Below are 25,018 nucleotides of genomic sequence, written 5' to 3' on the forward strand. Positions count from 1 at the left end.
GCGTAAAAAGAGAGATCAACAGTCTTGCTCAGCTCTGAAGAAAGTATAAAGTGTTTGTTTCAAAGGTGCACGTGTTACATCTCAAAAACATAGTAAGACGCTGACAGTTTCATCGTAAATCTTACCAAACCAAATCTTCTGTACACATGGTAACCAGTTTAGCTTGATCGACGATGAAAAGGGGAACTGGGTTTAAATGTACCAATTATTGATATCAAGTCTTTGCGAGTAGTAGCTAAGGAACATCAAGATAGATTGGTCATGTTTTGTTTAGTTTCTGTTAACGATGCCCTTGCATCATTGACGTACAACGCGATTTGGTGTCCAGTTTTCCTGAATGTCAGATGTGAAATGTTGGCTCGTCGCCATAAAGTATTTAGACTGACGCGGAGAGCTTTCAAGGACGATGTAGCGATGTAGTGCTTCAGAATTAATTTGGGCCGATTATTTTGGCAACTGCTGACAAGGATTTATGTGGGGATAATACCGGCTTTAGGGTATTGAAAGAACATGTGCCTTTATTGCCGGAAACGTGATGTCTTGACAAGTAAAAAAAAGAAAATAAAAGTACCTTTTTGTTTTTTACATAAATTAGGTTGAGATTACAGTGTGTTTTAATACAATTCGTTAGTCTAGCACGGACTGCAAATTCTTAAAGAAATATAAGAGACTCTTTAATTAGGTACACATTTACAATTCAAGCTACCGTATACATATTCAGATACATCTGAATGAAACCGTTACAAATCTCTTTAGAATCAGTCGATGCATACTTGAAAAGACCAATGACCGTTCAAGATTGGCTTCAAGAAAAAAAACCTAAATATTTATGTTTGCTTTACCGGTTGCTAGGCAACAGAAGAAGGGACGAAAGCCAAAGTTGTTATACGTAGAAAAACATGTAATGAAGCTTCCGTATATTGGCGGATGAGAATTATTTCTTGGTCAGTAATAATGTGCTAATGATAGTCACTTTCACTGATGTGTCATTATTTCAGATTCTTATTACTATTCGTACGGTACTAGAAATTAGAATGTCTTGTTATTTGAGTATAGTAGCAATTGTTAGGATATATTGTACGGTTTCGTCCATTCTGAATCTAATAACATCACACAATAGGGTCGGAACATAAAGTTTGACTATCGAGTAACAGTAGGTACCAAGAGCTTAAGCGCAACATATTTCGATGCTGAGACAGTTGTAGGTATTATTGTAGGTAGATGCTACTTAAGTAACGCTATTAAAATTCACCCCAACTTGTAACCAGACTTTGTTTGTCATAGTTTCCATTGACGATGCGTAAACCCTTTCTTTTTGTATCAATCGAGAATAATTTTTCGAGTATATGTACTGGAAAGTGTAGGTTTTCAATTTTTTTTTGTAATATTGCATAATCATCATTGTGGTCTAGTCCACACACCTAACACTGGCCCGAACAAAACTGTGATGTTCAGTGCCTTTGCACATAGTAGTTCAACTACGTATAAATATGAAACCACACGGGTGTGTAACATCCCACATCTGACGAAGAGTGTGTGAGTTAGAAAATAATACATTTTACCATATTAACAACAAAAACAATAGGAAACTGCTGCAAATCAGCCATTTCTGGATGTCGAATGACGTCGAAAGAATAGGCTGTTCTTCCCTATCTCCTTATTGTTTTATTGAGAATGAAATGCGGAACAAGAGCCCATCAATAACTGACTTAAACGAACAAATACAGCAAAGTCACTAAGTAACTGACCCCTCTAAAGCAACATATGTAGTTTTACGATTTACAATATGAAAGTTCTGTCTGCAGACTTGATTGGATCGGTTACGTCCGACTAGGCACAGACAAAGCACCATATATTTCATGCGTTACTTTACTACTTCCTCCTGCTTTGTCATTCGATGGAACAACTAAGTGGTCATACACTGTTTTGCTAATATTCTTAAGATGTATGTTAAGATGTAGGTAACATAAGGTCCCTCGAGGTATGGATTAAATGGAATAATATCTTCATCATAGCCATAACTCGTCAATTGCTTCATTTTGTCTTCAAATCGTCGAAGATTCTTTGGGTAAACCAATTGTGTAGAGCTAATAGGTATTCTTCTTCCAGGTAATTGTTTGGATTCAATTGATTGACTTCACTTATCTTATTCCACTGATGGCTTAACCTCCGGTCGTCTAATTGGAGAATTGACTAGGCACTGACTTCCTTGTTCTTGTTCGAACAATGAATGAAAAATATCTTCTTTGCGGCTGACTTGAACTAGATTAAATCAATGTTGAATTATCAAAAATAAAGCTACGGTATAAAATGTAGCTCTGTGAGCAGCTCTGTATCTGAAATCACCCTAAGACTAAAACATTTTCAAGAAACTGTTCCAAATGTTTTGAGATTTACTATCACTATCCTCTTACGTTCCCTGACTTCCTTCACTTGCCTTCTCTCATAAATCATTCAATACAAATCTGGTCCACGTCATTTAAGAAGTTCTTCTCAAATTGGCTTCTAGTCTAGATACTCCAGTTAACAAATCAGGTTAGGTGTCAGCGTCAGTATGCGTGCAAATGGCCTCAATTCTGGTTTCAAATTCTAATATTTACAAAGATTAAACTAAAAGATGACAGAGAATTTTCTAAGCCTTGAGTTATGATGTAAATATTATAGTGAATAAGGTAAAAAATTACCAATGAATGAGACACAGAGCAAAGAGCAAATAATTGATTTGTGATATAATATGTGATGTGTGCTCAACTAGTAAAGAAAGAGAAGAAACATTCTTCATTCCTATGCCGAGAGCTCAGTACCGATCTGATTCACGAAGGAATGAGTGTTCGCGATATTTTCAGAGAGATGAACACAACACATCTTATTAATACTGATGTAATCAATTTCCGATGCCTCTGGGAATTTGGGATTTGGGTCACTAGGCACTAGGCATTTGATGCGTTAACTGTTATTTTCAGGAACTTCATATTTGACTCAAACTACTAACCATTTCTCGTGGATGAAGCAAAATACAAAGGGGTTGGATAGTTGATAAAAGTATCTCTGTCTATCTTCCCAAGTTTAAATTTATTTCCAACAAACATAAGGCAGGTAGAGTTCTATCCAAAAATTAATGCTCACAAAGAAAGAATTTCATAATTTTTAAAAATCAGCAAACTCCATCACATAACATTCTCCTATCTAAATGAATATCTGACGTCTCACTTCTATCTGTGAAACAGCTGAACGTTATTACAGACACAATTATAAGCACGATTTCTACCATTAATTCGTACCCAAGCACCGTGAACGTGCGAATCTAGCCGTACATCAAAAGACTGGGTCATCGAGTTCAATTTGCTCTGGTAATTGTAACAATTGCAGGCGTCCTTTGAGCGCGTTTCCTTATTAAATTGGTCCTAATTCGCGCGGTTATGCGTCCGCGCCATCATGCTTCGCTCTGAATATATTGCATAGTGATTGCAGAGTTTGTTGACTCGACTAGTAATAGATATTAGTCTAGATTGTATTTATATACAGTGCTTTAGTTTTTGTTTTGAACACATGCTTGGTTAGCGACGGAAGTTCAATGGCTGGATAGCGGTAGTAAAATCGTTCCTACTACGGTGCAGTCTGTGTATTTTGTGTTTACAGTGCTATGGTTTGCCCATCAAAATTATAGTTTTGTTTTGAAACAGTGGCATACGTTGGTAGTGGCATTGAAATTTAATTGGTTGATGATGACGTTATAGTGAAAAACTGCTCTTGAGTATCTATCTAAGACACAAAAAATCTAAAGATGACGTTCGTCAAAATACTTTTTGTGACAAAGCTTTCTAATGGTCAGTCTACATATTTTCTTCTCTATTTCGTCATCGACTTAAAAATCATTTATAACATGCCAATTACATCGTTCACCATCTATAGCTCCATGCACAACATGTCAACAGTTAAGTGTTGCGTGTTGCGTAAACTGGATCACACTGCTGCCATCTTTGCGGTTGTAGGAACGACCTCTCACTTCCCGTCCGTGTCGTAAGGTGGATACTTAGTACGCTTTACCTGGACTATCATTAATAGTATTTACTTTTCTATGCATTCAATTAAGTTGTATTTCACCTCCTCAGTATACTAGATAGTTAGGTTAAAAATTAGTGCTATTAATTGAAATGTCTCCGTCTTTTGAAATCATACTGAAATATACTTTTAATTGTAGGTCTAAAGAGTAATCTATATTTTTTTTCTGCTTTCAACCGTTTCATTACCATACCAATAACTTTTCTTCCTCTTAAAATCTCTTTTCACCGTCAAGCACACCACTTCCGATGGTCTCATAGACAGTTTACATCCGATGCATTCCCATCTGTCAGTCATAATGACGTTGATGTCACCTATTTGGAGCGTTTCGTGGCCCCGATACTCTTCAAGGGCAGTAGGCCTATTTATAATGATGGTGTCAACGTTTCCGACTATCCCAGTACCTGTATTGGTTCGTGTTGTTCACCCATTAACTAATTGTGCCATAGTGTCGACTGACAGACTGGCCTACTTTAAATTGCCTTACTATTTCTGTTTAGCAGTTAGCACGCGTGTCTGTGTTAAATAGGTGGGAAGAATATTATATCTTTTCGCATAATTTAATATTTTAAATTAGGGATTTTTATATCTACCATGGTTGGCTTTAAATTAAGTAGTAACTGCCCAACTGTTACTCAAGTTTCCTTTGATGTTAAACTTCTTTAATAAAATTGGCCTAATTTATTCACCACTTCATTATTTTTGGAATATGAAATGTGGCAAGTGTGGACTTAGGTTTAGAATGCGTAGGTGTTTTAATCTTCATTGACGATTGAGACACCTGAAGTTCAGTAATATTGTCTGCCTTTATGACATTTAATTATTTTTACCTCCTATACCATTTCGCGTGTATGCTTTAATTAAACTAAAATAACCGCAGAATATCGTCTTCTCTTACATTTACCAAGGCACATTATAGCATGCTCTAATTACAAATTCGTAACTTTGTTTAAACCCTAAACAAACTCAATCTAACTAATTGTGCACTACACAAAGGCAAAGTTTCATTGTTTACACTGAGATTACCGGACACGCAAACGTTTAATGAGAACATGGCGAAGATTAAAAGACTACTGTTTAATTCCTAGCTGGCCAACGTCCCACATAGTTGTTCACGCACTGCCCTACTTTACGCAGCGTACACTCTTGCACAAGCTAATCCATTTCATGATATTATGGAAACAAGAGCAAATGTATTCGATTTACGGCTCACTTGTCTTCGTTAATTCTCGCAGACAATTAGCAGATCTCCAGACCCGGACGACGCACGCACTACACCTAAACAACATTAATTACAGCCCCTAGTTAAAATAACGTAACATAAAGTTTTCAATAATAACTTTAACTTGGCACCGCTCCAACTACGCATATTCAATTTACACGTTTTGCATTCCAGAATTCGCAACACGACCCCGACATCGAGAAACCGCACGAATCGATACGAATTACGATAACAAGACAACCGTACTCTAGTAGTACGAGGCAAAGACCGCGGACGATCGAGACGTAGTCCCGAATTGTGATAACGAAGCCGGGGACGCCGAAAATATGGCGTCCACCGACACATCGACCACCAGCAGTCAGATATCCGCCGTAGCAGCTGAGGAACACAAGCGTACCGTCGACGAAGCATTCTTGAACAAGATGAAAGGCCTCGTCGAAAGGTTAAGGCTTGAGAACACGACCTTGAAGAAGTCGCTCGACATCGAGCGGAGCGAGGTCCGAGCACTTAAGGCCCGCAATGAGAGCACACTCAGAAACTTAAAGACTGAACACAGAAGGAAAGAAGAATTCCTAGAAAAACAGTTAAGATCCCCCAAACAAGATAAGACATCAGATGGAAATTCAAATGAAAACAAATTAATAGAAATAAAGAAATTAACGATAGAAATTCAGTCTTTAAAGTCAGCAAATAAGGGTCTTCAAGAAAAACTCAAGGTAAGCGATATCAATCAAGCAAACCATTCTTTATTGTTTCTTATGATACTTGTGATACAATATTTCAAAGATAAATACTAAGGTGCTGATTAGTTCCCCGATAGCCAACATGTAGAACATTTCCTGAAGATTTTTGATATTTAAAGGCTTTCTGTCTTTATTCTCTATTGCTCCGAGTCGACTGCGATCGGCGTTAAATTCTTCGGTTTTGCTCCAATACTGTAAAATACCTGCTTGAAACAGATGGTGTATTATGTAGTTTAGTCGGTTGAGATAAGGACTTCCATATCGTAGTCCATATACGATAAAACAGGGAAGGGGACAATCAGGAACGGTGTAAAATAGAGGTTTTCCTTTTCGCATATTTGATACTTTTCTGCTCACGTATTGTGAATCAGATTTTCTCAATAAAGTAGCATACTGGTACTCTCTTTTCTCCAGCACCTCTTTAATTTTTTTATCACTGAATGGTACTATACGGTTTTTTATCAATTCATAGTAATCTGTTGAAAGGCTGCTGTTGAAGATCTTTAAATCACGATTGTGAATACCAAATGTTAAATTAGACGCTCCTAGTTGAGCCAATGTCTCAATGTCTGGCTTGTAACGCGGATAGGTTATCGCCGAAGTTATGATGCCCTTGAAAAAAAAACAAGCAGATTAATTGATCATATAATTAACAAATATAATAAGTAGAGTAGAAATAAATATAGAGGTTGCTTACATCAATGGCACAGTCGATGATCAAGGAATAGATGATAATCAGCAGTACCAAGCTCCTAAATACTGGACCCATGAAATCGAAATCCATCGTTTGTCTTATGAAACACTTTATGAGATCTATCAATGTATCTTCAGCTCTTCGTTCGTCATTTAGGTTCAGTAGATTATTTTCTGCTTTTCTTACTAATATCGTTATAGTAATAAAGACAGTGAAGGTAAAGAAAAACAATAGGAGCATCTCCATAGATATCAGGTTTATCGTCGTTTTGAATGTCGATTGGGTATCTGATTTCTTGACTAGGAAACATAACTCATCTTGGTCCAAAGGATACGTGGTATCAATATATCCGTAGTAGGTATTTTTGAGAATTCGTGAATTCAATTCTAGGTCAGTATAGCCATCGATTAGATCAGAGGTAACCCCTGTTGCAGTTCCGTTCTCCAACAGATCACCAACAGTACTCCCATCTCTCGGAGGCAAGGGATAACAAGATGCATTTAAGAATTTCATAACAGTTTGGGCAAGATAAGAGTCACAGCGAACTGGTCCAGTTCTATCGGATACATAGACTTTTCTGAAGACGCTTAATCGTAGACCATATCCGTAGAGATTGTTATATTGCTTAGAGAGCAACTTACTTACATCCCTTACATTTGTAATGTCTTTGATTTCTTGAAAGAAGGGATTGTAAGAGTACATCCTCAATCGATCTGTTTTCAATATCAATACCGAATTGGTAACGCTACTGCTCCATAGCATTTGGAAATGATTGCTTAGTGCGTGGTAGAAGTAATTATCTAATTCAAGGACATTCTTAATGACAAAAATGACAGCACTCCTTGGTTTGAAAATGCCGGTTCTCTTTAAGGCAGCGATAACGGTTTCACTGACATCGAGAGACAGGTCGTTTGATGTAACCAAGTAGGCTGTCTCCCCGTGCCTATTGTGCCGTGGTTTCACAAAACTGTTGTTAGAGTACGGACAGCCACTTAGAAGCATGACGTTGTATCCGTAGCCATATTGTTCTGTGTACTTTAGGATTCTGTTTTCAAAGTAAGTGAACTCACAAAATGTTACCGTGAAGTACCACTGGCGGAAGGAGTTGTACATGATGTTCACCACTTCGTAAGCGTATTCAGCTTTCAACCACGCGTCTCGGTGATATTCCTTCACTTCTTGAAAAAGGATGCTAGATTCATTAAAGCACAGAGATGGACGGCACGTTAAAAGTATCACGAATATTACCAACATTTTGATGGTTCGTTCTGCAGGGTGTCTGGGCGCGAACTGCAAAGTTTAAGGTCATTTCCACATAATCGTGGGGTTTTAAATCATTATCGGTTGTGCCATCATCTATTGTGTGTTTAATAGAAGCATGTCAATTACTGGCTTGGAAAATATTGTCGTTTAATATTGTGTAGTTATTCCGTACTGCTGGGGTTGCTAACGATGTCTGCTCATTAGCCGTGTACAGTTATGACATGTACTGAAGTAAGTAAGGCTAGGGTAAGAAAATAGATAGTAAAATTTTAATTAGTTCGGTGACTTCATCTTTAGAAAGCCGTTGATCGTACTGATAACCAGAAGTTATTAGTTCTACGACCCATTTTACTTCGACGTAGAGTTTTCATATTTTTGCAGGGGTATGTAGGTAAGTCCCGTTGTTTGCATCGCCTCATTAAGGCATACGTCATACTGCAATAGACGAGCTGATTCTGATCTCTTATCTAATTGAGTGATGTAACCACTTTGATGCATGTTTGGAATATTTTTTTACACTGTCTATCTTTCTATTTTTTTCTCTCTGTTCATTTTATCATTGATCCTCGAAGGATTGTTTAGGCATATTTTATTGTTTTGTGTTTCAAGGAAATTGTTCCGATTTTTTTACTTATTTTGTACAATTTAATTAATCATGTATTTTCTAATCGTCAGGTCGCGCAGGCGGCGGAGTGCGCTCGCGCGGCCGAGCTGCGCGCGCAAGCGGCCAAGCACAGCGCGCTCGAACAGGCCGCGCGGAGAGACGCACGCGCACAGTGCCATAAACTGGTCAGTATGCCTACCTATAATTACTTACTAAATGAATAATTGCATTGTATGACTTAGAATGAATTATGAATTAGATTTACGTTCGATCCAAATATTCTATCAGTTGATTTGATTGCTATAGATGGAATTGACTTAACCCCATAACCAATATGCAAGTACTGATGCATTCCTATCTAAAGCAAGCAAAAGAACAGGTATGTGAAATATGGGAAAGTATAAAAAGGATAGTTCATAACCTGATGCACAGTTATAAACACATTGCGATAAAATGGCTGGAATTTTTATTTCAAGAAGATAACCGGGAAGGCATAAAATGCTGGTGCTATGTTCTTTATGTTTTACCAGACTTTTGTGTGTTAGTAAGCAGTAGAGGCAAGGTAATTAGGTAGTAGAAGTAGTAATTTGAATATTACAACCCTCAATTCCTCATTACCTCTATATTCCCATGTAATATTCAATCAATAATCGTAGAACCCTTTCAAAACGTATACACCTTGATGAAATTAAATTATGTACGCAAAGGCAATAGGCAAATTAGGTAGGTATTAATCGAATATTGCACGTAGATATCGATTTACACAATCGATACATATTTTATCCTGTTGGTCATCGAGTATGGTAATACATTACTGTTGATTGCATTCGTTTAATGGTATACTTAGCAATAGCTGTCATTACTTTTATTGGAGCGTACACTTTGAATATTTATTATACCTTAGTAAACAATTTATACAGTGAAACTTTACTTCATAGTTACAAAGTCGTATGCATAATGTTTGAATTACCAGGACTTTCTAAAATTTTGGTTTAAAAAAGGTGGTTTTCATACTGCAAAGAAGTTTTTTTCTCTTTGCAAGATTGAGTGTAAAACTAATCCGATTTAAAAAAAAAATCTGTGTTAGATAGACCAAATTACATTTTGGAGAAAGTTTACAGTGTTAGATGGACCAAATTATTCCGGAAGGTTATTTTTGTTCCCTGGTTCTGGGGATGCGGGCGAGATCGGGGTAGCTATTATAAATACGAAATACACATATACAATATTATAACACTTTGGTGTCCTATCCTCAATTTTAACATAACAATAATGCTAAAACAACAATAGACTCTGTGCATGAAACCCGACCGATGCGTTGCGGATCAAATAACCCTTTATAAGAACAGTAGAACTAAGATTATTTTAAACTAACATTTACAGTCACAAAACCACAAATAATTTTGAACTTTAAGACCCCCACATAAAACATATTTTACGATGTGGACTAGAAAGATGAGTTCTAGTTTTGTAGGTGTGGTTTGTGTCAATTCTAGGGTATTATTATACTGAATTAATTCGGCCTATTTTCCCCTTATGAATTCATTATGTGATATGGGTACCTACTTTATATTATATATTACAGAAATTCGGAGTAAATGTACCAATATGTGTGAACGATATGTACACAGATATGTAACAGTATGTATATACCAATGTGTGAACGATATTGTAACATTATATATCAAACGACCTTGTTTCTTAAATGACCTAATTTAATTAGGCAAATACGCTCATAATCTAATTAATAACTAAAATGTTAGGTTAGAATAGCAAGCAACTACTCCTTGACGTAATGTAATAGCAACGCAGTTCGTGCACATCGTGCTATTTCATCGACGGTAGGCGCTTAATAATAACACATTTGTAACGTTAGAGATCGGTTTTAAATCGGTAATTTTAAGGCTGTGTGTTTGTGTGTGTTTGTATTGATTTTGTTTATTGTTTACAGCTGGAGGAAATTAAATCGAAAGAGAGGGTGATACTACAACTGAAGCGAGAGGCAGCGCGGACGGCAGTCATTCAACAAAATGATCAGGTAGGTCCTGATATTTCATTAGGCGCTTAATTAACGAAACGAGTACAATTAAGACAATGAAAGGACACAAAACGACTTACTACAAAACTTATAAGCATCAAGCAATATCTCTATCATCAGTGTATCTTTAGACGTAATGAAATAACATCAAAGGGATTTATTTTGATTGTCAACAAAGCAGATCACATAATTGATTAAGGATGAATTTAAAAGGTATCCCATATATCTAACTAATGGCTGCTTAAAAGACTGGACTAAATGTAGATGCTATTAAAGAGTTAGTGCATATAAGCGGTATAATTGTTATTCTTGTCTTGTGAACATTTTACGATTCCCACTAACGAGCCGGCTGGTTTTTCTCGGAATACTACTGAACTTGAAACTTAATGACGCTGCATATTCATATGATATGGAGGCACATAGGTACATGGCAGTACACGCGAACTAAGGCTTTTAAATTATTAGAGAAAATAATGTGATTTGAGGAGTATAGTTTAGCATGCTATATCCATGATGGGGAGGACTAGAAATTAGGATTATATTAGCACATAATCCACCAAAAAATCTAAGAATATCAAAACCCACTAAGTAATTGTTTGAAGAGGGTTTAAGCTAAAGTGTTTGTTTCATCGATAATGGATGATAAATAGCTTTGACCTAAATAATGTCGAGAAGACTCAGGCAGGCGTGGTAGATCGGCAGAAACTAGGTACATAATGCCAACTAAGTACATATTTGTACTTCCTTTTTTAAATGGTATAATTTTCGACGAATATAGACAACATGGCCCTCTTTAAATATATATATATATTCACAATATATTTACATTAATTGAAAATAAAATAAAATAAACTTATATATAATATATAAGGCCCTCTTTAAATGTATTTGACGTTGGTCGATGATTATAATTTGCTGACAAGTAGACCTATTTTATAATTCTCGCTGAAATGATACAGGAAGCAACTAGTTTCTTAATTTACCCCTCAATTAAGCTGCCTTTTTATAGTCCCAATACCAAAGGTATTCCCGTGGGAATTATCGAGCCGATGCAAGTAGCCTCGGGCAAGTCAGCTCTAAAATGCTCATATTAAGACATCAGACTTTCCTTTAGGTGGCAGTAATAATAACCATTATATGACATTAGTGAGACGAAGCCAATGGGTTGTAATATTGAGAATCGGGACGGCTGTTTATGCATAATGCGGAATCCTGACATAAAGTAAAGATGGTCCTAAGGTAGATACGTATGCTTGAGTCTATGTTTTAGTCAATGATGTCCTATAAGATTATCTCAAACAGGTTTTTATTAAGTACACACTTTTATTAGAAGTTGTGAGGGACGGTAAAATAATCTTAACGTTAAATTAATTATTTTTTAAATGAAATGAAATCTTTAATCTTTTAACACTTGGATTGAAAAATATATATTTATTTAAATTGCAATTAATTTTGTTCCTTGTTGAAGTCCCTTTGAATTCGCAGGTTTTAAAACAATTCGAACTGATACATGAAGTTTTAAATAACCACATAATTTAGACCATTTGTTATTAAAACATTCTAAAAGTAAATGTACCTCTCGAGCACCCCCGAGCGTGAGAGAGTGCCTCGGGGCGCACGATAACCGAGCTACCTCGGGAGTGCCCGCTCGCTACGTAACTCATGTCGGGAATGTATGATATTTCCGATTTTTTTACTTTATTACCCATATGTATATGGTTATGTAGGGTAATTCGTTTAGCTGGAATTTTACAGGTACTTTTTGAAAGGTTCTTTAATACTGTAAGGTTGTATTATTAAAGTACCGTAAAGTATAGAAACATCTCTATTTTCATTATGGAAGATGGAATGAGAAACGAAGTTGTAAGAATATTCATACTAGTTACTACTCTAGTTTTAATGGAAGGCTGTACTATCTTTTATATTCTGGTAGCTTCGAGTCTTGCTTTCCTTTTCATTTCTGCTGCATCAAAATCTTTGAGTTGCGATTTGGTCTTTGGCACGCCTCTGGCCTGATTTTCAACAATTCCGAAGAATAATATACTTTCAAAATGTCGTGAGCATAAACACAACTCTTTATTATTTTCCTCTTTCGATGTATCAAGTTATCCTTAAACTTGTTGAGGTCATATCACCTCACTTTTCTCACGGTTCTCTACTGTGTCGACGTAAATCTTATCGTTTCAAGAGTTTACGAGTACAATAACATAAGCTGTGTTTTTTCGAAGAACTAAGTAAGATGGCAGATTGGCTGTTTAGATAGCCTTTCTAAGCAAGTTTCTGCATTCGTAGTCACCATTCTGAATTATTGAACTGTTGAAATTGCTAAGATTTATTGTTTGTCTTGCTTATTGTTTTGCAAGTTTGTTCGACTCTGCCGATCTATTGCAGCGGCTGGTTGTAAATACGGATTGTCATTGCGATCTTTGTCAGATACGGTTGTGAAAGGATTTATTTATGCAGATGATGTAGGTTTTGTGTTGTAACGATTTGTGGGTATAGAATTTTCAATAATACGGTTTCCTAACTTTAGTCTCAAGTATCTGTTGTTCCTACTTATGCTATCGGCAAATCGACATTATGTTCTGAATTGGCATGTTTAAATTTACATTAAATGGTAAACGTAGCTTACAATCCAATGTAGTAGGGGCTAAGTTTATTGCTAAATGTAACGCATCTAGAAAAGTCAGTCACTTAATGACCGAGGAACTCATTAAAATCTTTGCCGTGAGAAGGAAAGCCAGGGCTAGCATGCAGCATCGAGAAAAATTATGCAATGTTTATGTACAAGAAAATGTTAGACAAAACATTTACAAACATTCCTGAATTATTGTTAAATACTTTGTTAAATAAAATTGCTAGAAACATAAGTAAAACAGATTGTGTACAGATTATATTTCTCAGTAATCTACACCACGCAAACGGTATTAGCAGTGAGTCGCGTTCGTAAAGTTTAACTCCTCGATTTGTAGTTTAGATACGCGCTTTTTTTATTTCCGTTGAAGTAGTAGTATACAAAGTTAAAGATACGAGTCTGTTATTGGTTATTGTAGGTTCTCTTTTAGATACTGATTGATATTCATTATTGATAGGTTTTTGTGCTTGTAATCAATTTTTGTTAAAATCCTGTAATATTTTTCGTAGCCCCATGGATCTGCTTCAATGTTTTTATTGAAACTTCTGAAAAAACTAAGTCTGGCCAGAATGTTAGATTGTCTATAAGTATGTACGTATTTTGCATTCATCTCATCTGCCTACCCATTTCCCTACTCTGGTAAGGCTTCCAGTCTAACCTGATGCAGCTGAGAGCCTTTATAAGTGATAGGTTTTACAGACACCTTTTCGCAATTTTCATAAAGAAACTACAAAACAATGTAGCCCAAAACCCGTACGGAACCCACTACTTAAATTCTACCAGTACTTTTGTTACAGTTAAATCATAGCATTGTCGCGTGCGTTTCGCGTAAAAACGTTACAGTTAAAGTTAACGCGAAGAGGGCCTGTTACACCATTACTTCGGTTATCTATATTGCGTATCGTTTTACGATTATGTTATTATTAACGTTTTTTTTTAAGTACCGTTAAATGGAGACGGTTTTGGTGTTTTCAAAATTTGTGGTGTTTTTGATGTCGAGCGTATGATTTTAAAATTATGTTTTAACTTGTGTTACGGGGTTTTTCCGGAGTCACTTTAGGCACCAGGGTGCTTTATGCTTAGTATATTTTGATGTTTTTGGGTAGTGAAAAGGTAATTAAAAGTAAGGCACGTTCGTTCGGATAAGCTGTCGGTGAATTATTTTTAAGAATAATAGAGGCATTAAAGTGTTGAAATTAAAATAAATGCCATTTTTACTACTAACTCATTTGAACCGTACTGTTTGATAGTGTCGTAATGCAGGAGAATATAAATGTTTTTCTGGGTCCCCTCTGGTAGCGACTGAAAAGCATGTGTTTACAATCAAACAAAGTAAATTATTTTGCTTGAACTATAAATTAAATGTTAGTATTTTATCTACCTGTATTCTATTCTTATAATTCTGTAAATTAGTGCGATAAAAGTGCTTTATCATGTTGCCACAGATTTTCTCCTGCAAATCGTTACGTGTTTGGAATTCCCGCAAACCCGCCACTCTTTGCGACTACGTGAAACAAAAGCAAGGAATGAATTAATAAAGGGTTGAACCAGTAGGGTAACCAAGCTTGTCCAAGTTACAACTTGTCATTTCGAAGAGTTTGAAAAGGGAGTTTAAGAGCCACTGTTAACTATCAGAGCGTAGCTTTTCAGACTTTCATTCGACCTACTGAAATCGATTGCTGAAAATTAAAGAGAAGTCGTGAAAGTTCTTTCAAAAGCAAAATTATGGCTCATCCTCAAAGGGCTCTCAATTGGAAATCATTCAAGTTCGATTCAAGAAGAGATCATAAATATCGACAAGTTTTATCAGAACCCAAACCGTGTTATTTGCTCAACACTACTTAAAGTGCTTTGTGAGTGGGCCACACACGACTTAGTTTATTCCAAAGGGTTATATACCACTTAGAAGTATGCGGGATCGTCATAAAAAACCGTCTCATTATCATGGATTCGTGTGGTCGCGCATCGTAGAGCGTTAAGTGCAGACGGGGTCGCCAGACCGATCCGAGTAGCGGTGGAGTGCGCACGCGTGGCGGCCATCTTGTTCCAACTGTCACTTGTTGTCCCGCGTTCCGTTTAAATTATAACGTTCGGCGACGCTGCGTGCGCTCAATCTTTCAATCGTCCGAAAAGTGTATTCTGTGACGTTTGTGATTAGTGCAATTTTTAATTATTTACCATTAATAACTCTGTGACTGTGCTACGTAGAGTCGTGATCTAACCTGTGGACTTCGTATTTCGGATTTACTTTCTATCGCTGTAAGTGGCCGTTTTATTATATTTAACTCGTTATGAAGTTAGTAGGTAACTGGAGAAAGTCCATCTTTAAGAGATTCTGTTACAATTGTCTACATATCACGATATTAGCATAGAAAATGTTCATCAATGGTGAATAATATTGAATCGATTTTGTGCATTTCCAATATCGGTCAGTGAATTAAATTAATAAATTAAACTAGAATTGTAAAAGTATCTGGGATATCTGGTGAATGTCAACGCAAAATAATTTGCGCAGAACGTTCGACACACATAGAGTTAATTAACGGACGGTTAATACAGCAACAATTATCGAAAGCAACGAATCAATTGGAATAACTGAAAACACGAAGGAATTGTGCTGTTCGTTATCACGGAACATTGGCGCATACATGACAGGAAACTATGTTATTACCGAGTTTATCGGTTCCTTTTGTGTATTAGTGATTAAAACCGTTGATCATGTTACTGTTTTTAAATAATTGTAGCTTGAAGTTAAGCTTAACTGGTAATTTGTCGTTCTTATCGGAATAATTGCGATAAGAAACAGCTTGAAAAACTGCAGAAAATATAAAGTACGTTACAGACAGCCAATTAATAAGGTCTCTATCATGAAGTTTTGTATTTATTTTCCAATCATTGTTTCAGTTTACACCTTTGTTTTTCATGAACATTTATTTAGGTATTCAGCTGTACCTAGAATTAAGGCGATGGCTTATTAGCGTGAATGCTGATTACCTAAATACCTAGGTACTAGTAATTATTTACGTTGTCAAGTTTTCATGTTTCGTTACATTAAAACTTTTGTATTTATTGGAATTATTATGACTTGTGTCAGACGTCTGGTCGTCTGTAATTGGATCATGTGCGGTGTTGTGGGTTTTCGTTGTAACCCTTGCTTCTAACTGTAGTTACCTCTTTTCTGTAACTTAACGCTCAACTAGTTGTATTTTCATTTCTTCATTTTTAGTGCCAATTTTAATTACATTTTGAAATTTTAAATGGTCACCGATATCGCGCACAGGGTCTAAGGGACCATTGGTTAGGGCTCCAGAGACAAACCTTCTCAATATGTATATCCTCCGTTTCAAGGAGCCTTACTTAATATTTTTTACATTTAATAATACTAGGTATCCCTCTACCTATTTGTTTGTGACTATGTCAGCATGGGATTGCCCCATTATCAAATTATGAGTCACGTTTATATGAACTTTAGCATTACAACCACAAGTTTATTTGTTTACAATATTCTATGTAAAGTAGTAAATAATATGCTTACAAAAGCAACCTACAAGCACAAATTCATATCTCTTGTAATTTTTATTTTCCAGCAAAATTACTAACAACTTTCTAAGAAATATTAATCTTTATTCTGAATTCATGTGAAAAAACTGAATCCAGCACTTTTTATGCAGCCTTTACTTACGAAAGCAGCAATAGACAGTTCTATAAAATAATTAAATTGTAACAATTTCTCACGGTTTTGCACGATATGGTTGTTTAAAATCAAATTGACATACTTATTAAATAATAATTTGAGCTTATATCCGACGCATTATAAATTCCGGTCAGTCAATAGTAAGAATTCGCTATAATAAATTACTGTCATTCACATCGCCTCGTAAGAACTTTCTACTTGGGCTCGCTCAGGAAAGCCTTTAAATAATTGTTTTCACACGTTATAACGTACCTGAGTATTTATTGTTTTTATTATTTAAAATATTGTTCCTTGAGAAAATCGGTATGTATGGTGGAAAATTGCTTTTTTCTTTCTGGGTTAGATGAAAATTAGATTCCAGAGGCAACAAGAGGGAAGATAATGAGTGAAGATATGATTTGCAATAAAACCTTCAAATATCTGACCTCGTTCATGATAAGGAACTAGATTGATGATTATATTAAGATATAAATAATATTAAAATGCATGCTATAAAATAACCGGCCAATCCACATTCTACAGGAGTATCCGTCAAAAGCAGCCGCAGAAGTATATTTTTTTCGTAATTCAATACACAAAACATCTTGTTATTGTACCTGTTGCATTCATCAAACATGAATGAACGAATATTTACAAACAAATTCGTTTAAAATGCCTTTGTTACCAATCATAAGCATGGCTTCAGTAAATATTATGATCGAAGTTTAAAATATCGACAAAAACAATTCGAAAGTTTCGATTTGTACTACTTTGATAAATTCATAATATTATGTCAAACATGCAACATTGGCAAACTGATTACAAACATTATAAGGTTAAACAAAATGCAAGCTTTGGTTATAACAACGTTAACCATTCGTTAACTCTATGCGAAGAAGTGTTACTAGAGCAATGAACTAATAAAACAACAACCGAAGTTCCAACAAAAGGGCTTTATATAAACACAAACAATATCTCATCGGAGTCCAATAATGAAAATGCAACAAGCAAAACTAAAAACTAAAATGGCACAATGATTTATGGAGCTTCGTCGATAGATCACGTTGGGCACGCAACTCCGACGTGGTGTGTCAAACAAAACGAACATGATTCGATGACAGACGGACGGACAAGTTGCTCCGACTAGATCTCAAAAGATTCAAGGTTCGATTTTTCTGTAACGTGAAATATGAAATTTATATCCTTCAGAATTCGCTGGTCTGGCCAACGGTTCGGAACACTGTTAGAATTTTTAAATTGGATCAAGACCTTCTGAAAAAGATTCTTCAGTTTATAAAATTGAAGTTAGTAAAGATTTAAATAATCATTAAATTGCAATCGATATTGAGATCAAAATGCAGTTTACAATAACTAGCCCACATTATAGGAAGCGTGACGTAATATTTAACTAGTAAAGGAAATGCTTTGACCACTAGTCACGGTTGCTTGACCATACACCAGTTAGTACTAACTGAGCTACAATCGAAATTGTTGAAGTTGGTCTAATGCTAGGAAATCCGTGAATACGGCAACTTTGTGCATATCTTATAGAACTATCAAAAATTATTAACATTTTTCTTCAGCTTGAGTGCAGGAAAATCTCAGTAGCTAACTGCGATTGTTCAACTTGTGTTTGCCTTTTCAGTTTGTTAGTTGATATTTTTAGGGAACATGTTAATCCTTTCTTGGCAGTTGGGTAAGAAGAGAGCAATATGCTTTTAATATCACAAAGAGGGAGAAATGTATGTCGATGACATGACTTGGAAACATAATATACCTTCAAAACGCACAATTTTTTTGAAAGCAACATTCTAGGCTATTTCAGAATGTGCGTTAGAAGTCACTTCTCTAATAACCATCACGTTATGACGCTTCAAACTATTTCAATTAACATTTCTCATGTGAATCGGTATGGTCGCGTTCTGCATGCAAACGCTCAATTTGAGAATACCGTAGTACCACAAAATCACGAGGTGAAAGTCTATAGACTACATTTTTGTAAGACATTGAATAACTGATAAGACAAGATAACATGCACTAGAGAGTAGAGATTACCAAAGATAACAGCTGTGTACATAATAGGCTACGATAAAACTGCAATGCCGAATAAAGAAGGTTGATTACAAATTCTCTATGGCCCACCACGTCGATGTCTATGGTTATCATTCATTGATTACACATTGATGTTGATGTTTTGTATCATTAATAATTTAGGTATACGCATGCGCTTCGGCGTGGCCTTTGATGTTGTAGAATTGAAAAAAGGTGTATGTTGATTTATAATTGAATATTCTCCATCATCAATGTTCTAAAGTATATTACAAAGGTAAAAGTAATTTTGGAAGGGTAAACCAAGCACTGAGCTAACTTGAAGAACTTAACTAGAAGCTTAACGATTTCTTCAAAGGTATCATCATGATCATCAAAGAGTACGGTTTCTGAAATGTCAATGACCGTTGCAAGTGCTAATATTTTGTGTTCCGAAGAGGTTCTGCTTGGGGCCTTACTACTGTGTCTATAATTTTGTGGCTTCTGAACAATGGTAACGTGGGCAATAATTCACAGTTAAATAACTGTTGCTTTCTGTATGTTTATTACGCCCAACTAAACAGTTAATTCATTCATAGATGTGTCAATGTAGACGCTGACGTTAAGTTAAGATTTTATTCTCATCCTAGTGCCGAATTGTTTGAATCTAAATTGGTTTTTACACGATGATTTGCAAGTATCGTTTGACTTGGTTATAATGCATGATTTAGATCATATGCAGTTGTAATTTGTGTTATAAACAATGCTAAGTATGTAGGAGCTAGCAAAAACAGAGGTCGCTAACGTTCACCGTTCGCTTCTCGTCATGCCTCGACCTCGCTAGTTACAATTGTTCACCAAACGGACGCGAAGTAGAAACATGACTTTATTGTTCTTTTTTAACATACACAGCTAGATTAATTGTTTGTTTGTTGTTGTTTCAATGAATTCTTCATATGGAATCTCATTGATAGTTCGAAACAAATAATATTTACTACTGTTTAGCACATCATCATTTTGCTTTGTTTCATGCTTCGAATGCTAAGATTGCAGGTTCGTTAATGAGTTGCACTCCATGTAATGATGTTACAGTTATTTTAAACTATTCATAACGGGGCTTTGCTGAAATACTTTTATAACGGAAATCTTACTTAGATTGAGTATAAAATTACGAACTCATTAAGGGTAGAGGCCGCAACAAATGACTATAATTTTTTTATACTGTTATTACTTATGAAATATTTTTTTGTTAAATAAATTTTTATCTTCTCCATCTGTCACATCCTGAAGTATGGGGATATTGTTACTTCAAACATTCAAATTCAAGCAAAGATGACTGCATCTTCCCATATTGTATCCGTTTATTTTCCCATAAAGGATTCTTATCAAGACACTTAGCGTTTTGAATGCGTGCATTATATTCCATCGGCCATTGAAATCAATGAGTTGCAAGCTCAAGTGCATCTTACGTTACACCGTTATGCGGGAACGTCGTGAGACTTGTTAAGACTAGATGTATGGCGGTGAATGGATTGCCGTCATATAAATAACTATATTTAATGTCAGTTAACTACGTCCAATTATTTTGATGAGGACCCTTAGTTTAGTAGGTTTCTGTAAATTATGGGGCTATATTGTGCTCTTCAAGTCTGAATTCGTTATCTGCTTCTATATTTCATCTGCTTTGACATCGTAGAATTTACCTTTAAGTATTCTTCAACCTATTTTTAATGCTTTACAGGGATTTTTTTCTGATTATTTACCTTATACTTCTCGAAGTAGCACAAATCAGCAGTCAGGCTCTCATTTTTAGGCTTTACACATTCTTCTATATCTAATACCACCCGCCGTGTTGTTACGGATTTCTTCAGTAATTGATTATTATTGGTATTGCTTACTTCAGTTATTCAAGTTTTGTTGAGAAATCTAGTTCTTGCAGCAACAGGTGTACAATATCGAGTTATATCACAACATTTGTATTTGGAGCTTTTATCTTTTATTCATGCTTCAACTGTGAAATTGATTGTAAAAGTGTAAGTATTGTTATTTAATTTATTCTAATTGATGAATATTTTTCAGATTTTGATTATTGTATATTAGTATTTTGGTCTGTCATCTTAATTGATACTGAACCAAACGTTTGCTCGTTAGAACAGTTCCATTCATCTTCGAAATTCCTTATATCTGATTTTGTCATAGCATCTCAAGTTTCAATATCCAACACGTTACATACGCACTCTACTATCTCAGTATATGTTCGTATCAGTTTGCCTAGTTCGTAGTGTTGCGTGTCATTACGTCGCTCGTACATTTCAGCCTCGCCTTGGTTCGCCGCTCCGCTGTAGAAATCGCCAGATATACGCAATTATATCTATGTTCATTTTCTATTTATTGTTGTTAACGTTTTGTACGTTTGACGGTTGGCTGAACTTTATCTGTTGTAAGTAGTATTTGATTGTTACCTATATGTCATTATTGTCATTTCATCACCATCAGCATCAGTTAGGTTACCTACTATTGGAAAATGACCTTTCTGTAATTCCAAGTAAAATTCTAGCACAATACTTTTACTAATATTATATCGTTTGTCACAATCATGCTAAATAATATTACCAAAATCATGACGTGTGTGTCACTTGACCAATTCTGCCAGTATGTCAATTACTTAATCACGAGTGCATAACAAATGACTTGCGACTTGACTTAGTGCTCTTATTTAACGAATTCTGATGTCACATTATACAATTATAGATTGGCATCTTAATTGACACCTAATAAGCTAGCTTCAAATAGAACGGAGCTAAATTGTGTTTGAATACCTACGTCGGAATTTGACGGATGAGTAGTTATAATTCCATTAATGTTTTGAAGTTCTTTGGATACCTAATTAGAACCAGTTTGTGGTACGAAACAAAGGGACGCTGAAAGGGCATTACTTATAGATTCCGATACAAGAGCAGGTGCTTGAGTACAATGACTTTGGAGACGAGCAGGTGGATATTTGGCCTTTCTTTTTCCCATTTAAAAGTTAATGAGCATTTCTTTGGGCCAGTATTAAAGTTTTAGTCTTCGGTGTTCATAAATGTTTTATGACCTAAAGTGGTTAATGTCAGAATACATAAATCATAATTATTTTGTAAAAAGTTCGAAAACAAAAGAAAGTTGCATGTAGCAAACAGTTTCATCATCAGACAGAAAATGCTTCGTGAAACTTTTTTTTTTCAGACTTTGTTTAAAGCACAAAGGTAGGGTATCCAAAAAGTTTTTCTAGAATATTGGTAGGTGGCCAAGGTCAAACCAATTTTGGAAGCTCATCGGAGCTCGATCCCATATTGGTTTGTCTGTATGTAGGTGTACCAAACAATGATTCACAATATTGCAAATAGGTAAATGTTACTTGCATAACATCTGTTATGGCTATAGTAGGTACTAATCATGATATTTTATGTGAAGTATTCAGGCGGTCACATGGTTCGGCATGTGCTGAAATGCAAGCGGGAATGAAAAAGCCGGTAGCGATTATGTGCCTAGTACCTATGCTAGCTGAGCTGTTATGTTTTAGAATTGTATTAGTTATGTACCGTACCTACTTATGTACAATGGAAGTCATCAATATAAATTATCATTGTATTGTAAAGGCTGGTTATATACATATGTAGCATGTCTCTACTCTGATTTTTGTGATATGTTTTGTTCTCATCTAAGTACATCTTTTCAAATGCTTTATGTTTATTTTATAAATATTGATGTTATTCCTCCAATTATAATTCTCACACCTTTCACAATACTATTATAACAGCGAAAGGAGAAGATTCAATATTCCGCAACAAAATACCAAAGGTCGACCGAGTCAGTTTGTGAAATAGGCTAGAGTCTAGTCTAGACTTCTGTAAACAAAGCTTACACAAATGCAGCGGCTAAAATACATATCAGGCTTACAACAGACGTGTTAAGACATATATTATGATTTGTTACTCAGGTTTTTAAAATTATCACTTCATTAACTTGTGATACAATACCTGACATATTTATCACATTTTGCAATACAAAATCATATAAACTATCAAATTTTATTGCATTAGTGTATTCAAAACCCAATAATATTGATCGTGGCAGTTAATTAAATGCTTCTATGACTAATACTGAATATTTAGCAATGGTGAGCCAAAAGCTAATTCCTAATTAATGGCTATTTTCATAATTTACTTAGGCATGTATCTCGTTTAGGAGATTAGATCACTGCATCGTGTTTTCGCAACGATAAACACAGGATACCTACTTTCTAAAGGTATTATAGTAATTAATGATAAGTGGGCAATAGGCAGGCTTTGAAAGATTGTTTAAATTGACTAAACTTTCAGATAAGATCGTGTGAAATATCTAAATCTAATTTGTAGTATGGTTAACCAACTTCACACCACAAAAGCCAATTTTAACGAATGGTGATGAAAGTAAAACACAGAACCATTCAAAAAGCTTTTCTAACAATTTTCCAACATAAGCGGATCTTAAAACAGGATGCACAGAACGTGATGAAAATGAAAACTGTGCTCGTTCACGCTCAGAATACACAACACTCGTACAATACAATATACATAAACACCTTAATTGACAAAGAAAGTTTAACGTAGGGGAAACACACTTTCTTGGCCATGACCTTCCCGAACAAGCACTTAGTTGATACGACAGATGCTTATCTCGTGATGTTTTGTGGTGATAGTATTTTGACATGTTAAACGTCCCCGTCAGTTATTTGGAGACCATATTGTGGTGACATGTTGTGTTCAATGCTCTAGAAGATATACATAAATTGTACAGTGCAATGAAAATGATTAACTCGCTAATGAATGTGAACTTTGAGATGGAAATGCATTAATTTCAAATCACACATTGATTTATTACATGATCTGTAAATAGATTTATTGCAACTAAAAATGTAGGTGAATATCGAAAAAGTTTTGTAATTGAATCTCCTCATTTGTGGTCTATTACAAAACCAGAAATCTTCAGCCGGCAAGAGTACAACCGGTGATGGTACTTACACACTATGTCGAACTAAAAGCCTAATCGTTTCAAGGAAAATACCTGTACTTACTTCCCCGCTCATTAAACTGGTCAACCATTGTGGTGAGAACACTGAGCCGTGTCAAACGAGGGAAAACTTTACGGAAATCTTGTCACATGATCAGAGAACTTAATGAATATGTACGTACGGGAGAAACGATTACTTTAAATGCTAGTGGACTAACGAGATATGTAAAAAAATAAAAAAGTAGTTGGAATCATTTGTGTTGGAGTGGTTTAAAAACTTGTGTTTCGTGCGTACTGAGTAAATGAGGAAAATTATGGAAGAACAAAAATGGAGTAAGTTCTAAATACATAAGCAGCCTAGCATTGCAATCGGCATATTTGAAATGTAATTTCATGAATGCAAAAATTTTATGCGAATGTAAGCTTTAGATTCTATCGATTCTATTTGGTAGACATATTCTTTTACAACTTGCGTCAGTATTAACGTGAACCGCCTATCACTGATGTAAATTTTGATTGAATTCGGAATGCAAATCGGCGTTGGTTAGATTTGTGGTGTACGAAAGGCTGTGGTAACTTTCCTACCATTATCGAATTTTAACTTTATTAGTAATGATCGTAAACGTAAGTGAAATCGTAATGGATTCAAATGATTTCGATTGGACAGGCATTCCGGTAGTGGTTTGTGTTGCTACGTTTCTTGAAATTGATTGGTAACTTTATAATTCAACATCCTTCTCCCCTTATCCTAATTTCATTTCAGACGGCGCAGCATGTTTTCTCCTTATATGCTGTTCTATTTACCATCATCTCGCTTGTAACATTTTTCTATGATTGGTAACTTGAGTCAATATTCGATATGTAGGATAAGTAAACATTTGACAAAGAGTACCTACTAAAAGTTTTTGAAGTATCTTTTGAATGGGCATCAAACTTCTTGTTCTTGAAGAACACTTGTGCAACAAGCCTATCGGTACCGGATTAAAACAAGACAGTTAATGCCAGCTCATTAGCCACTTAACCTG

General features: G+C 35.4%; 1 protein-coding gene across 4 annotated transcripts in view; it reads left to right on the forward strand.

Moving 5' to 3' along the window:
- The window catches only part of LOC124633658 (axoneme-associated protein mst101(2)), a 111,870-nt gene that overhangs the window by 8,698 nt on the left and 78,154 nt on the right, over positions 1-25,018 (forward strand). For 3 of the 4 annotated variants that reach the window (XM_047168960.1, XM_047168958.1, XM_047168959.1), the window contains exons 2-4: positions 5,459-6,000; positions 8,660-8,773; positions 10,540-10,626. In XM_047168960.1, coding sequence (XP_047024916.1) covers positions 5,611-6,000; positions 8,660-8,773; positions 10,540-10,626 — 591 coding nt within the window. In that variant the 5' untranslated portion in view covers positions 5,459-5,610. Of the gene's footprint in view, positions 1-5,458; positions 6,001-8,659; positions 8,774-10,539; positions 10,627-15,324; positions 15,521-25,018 lie in introns of those variants that run through there. The other variant, XM_047168961.1, reaches the window with a different exon arrangement.

The sequence above is a fragment of the Helicoverpa zea genome, chromosome 10 (assembly GCF_022581195.2).
Source record: "Helicoverpa zea isolate HzStark_Cry1AcR chromosome 10, ilHelZeax1.1, whole genome shotgun sequence".
Lineage (NCBI taxonomy): Eukaryota > Metazoa > Arthropoda > Insecta > Lepidoptera > Noctuidae > Helicoverpa > Helicoverpa zea.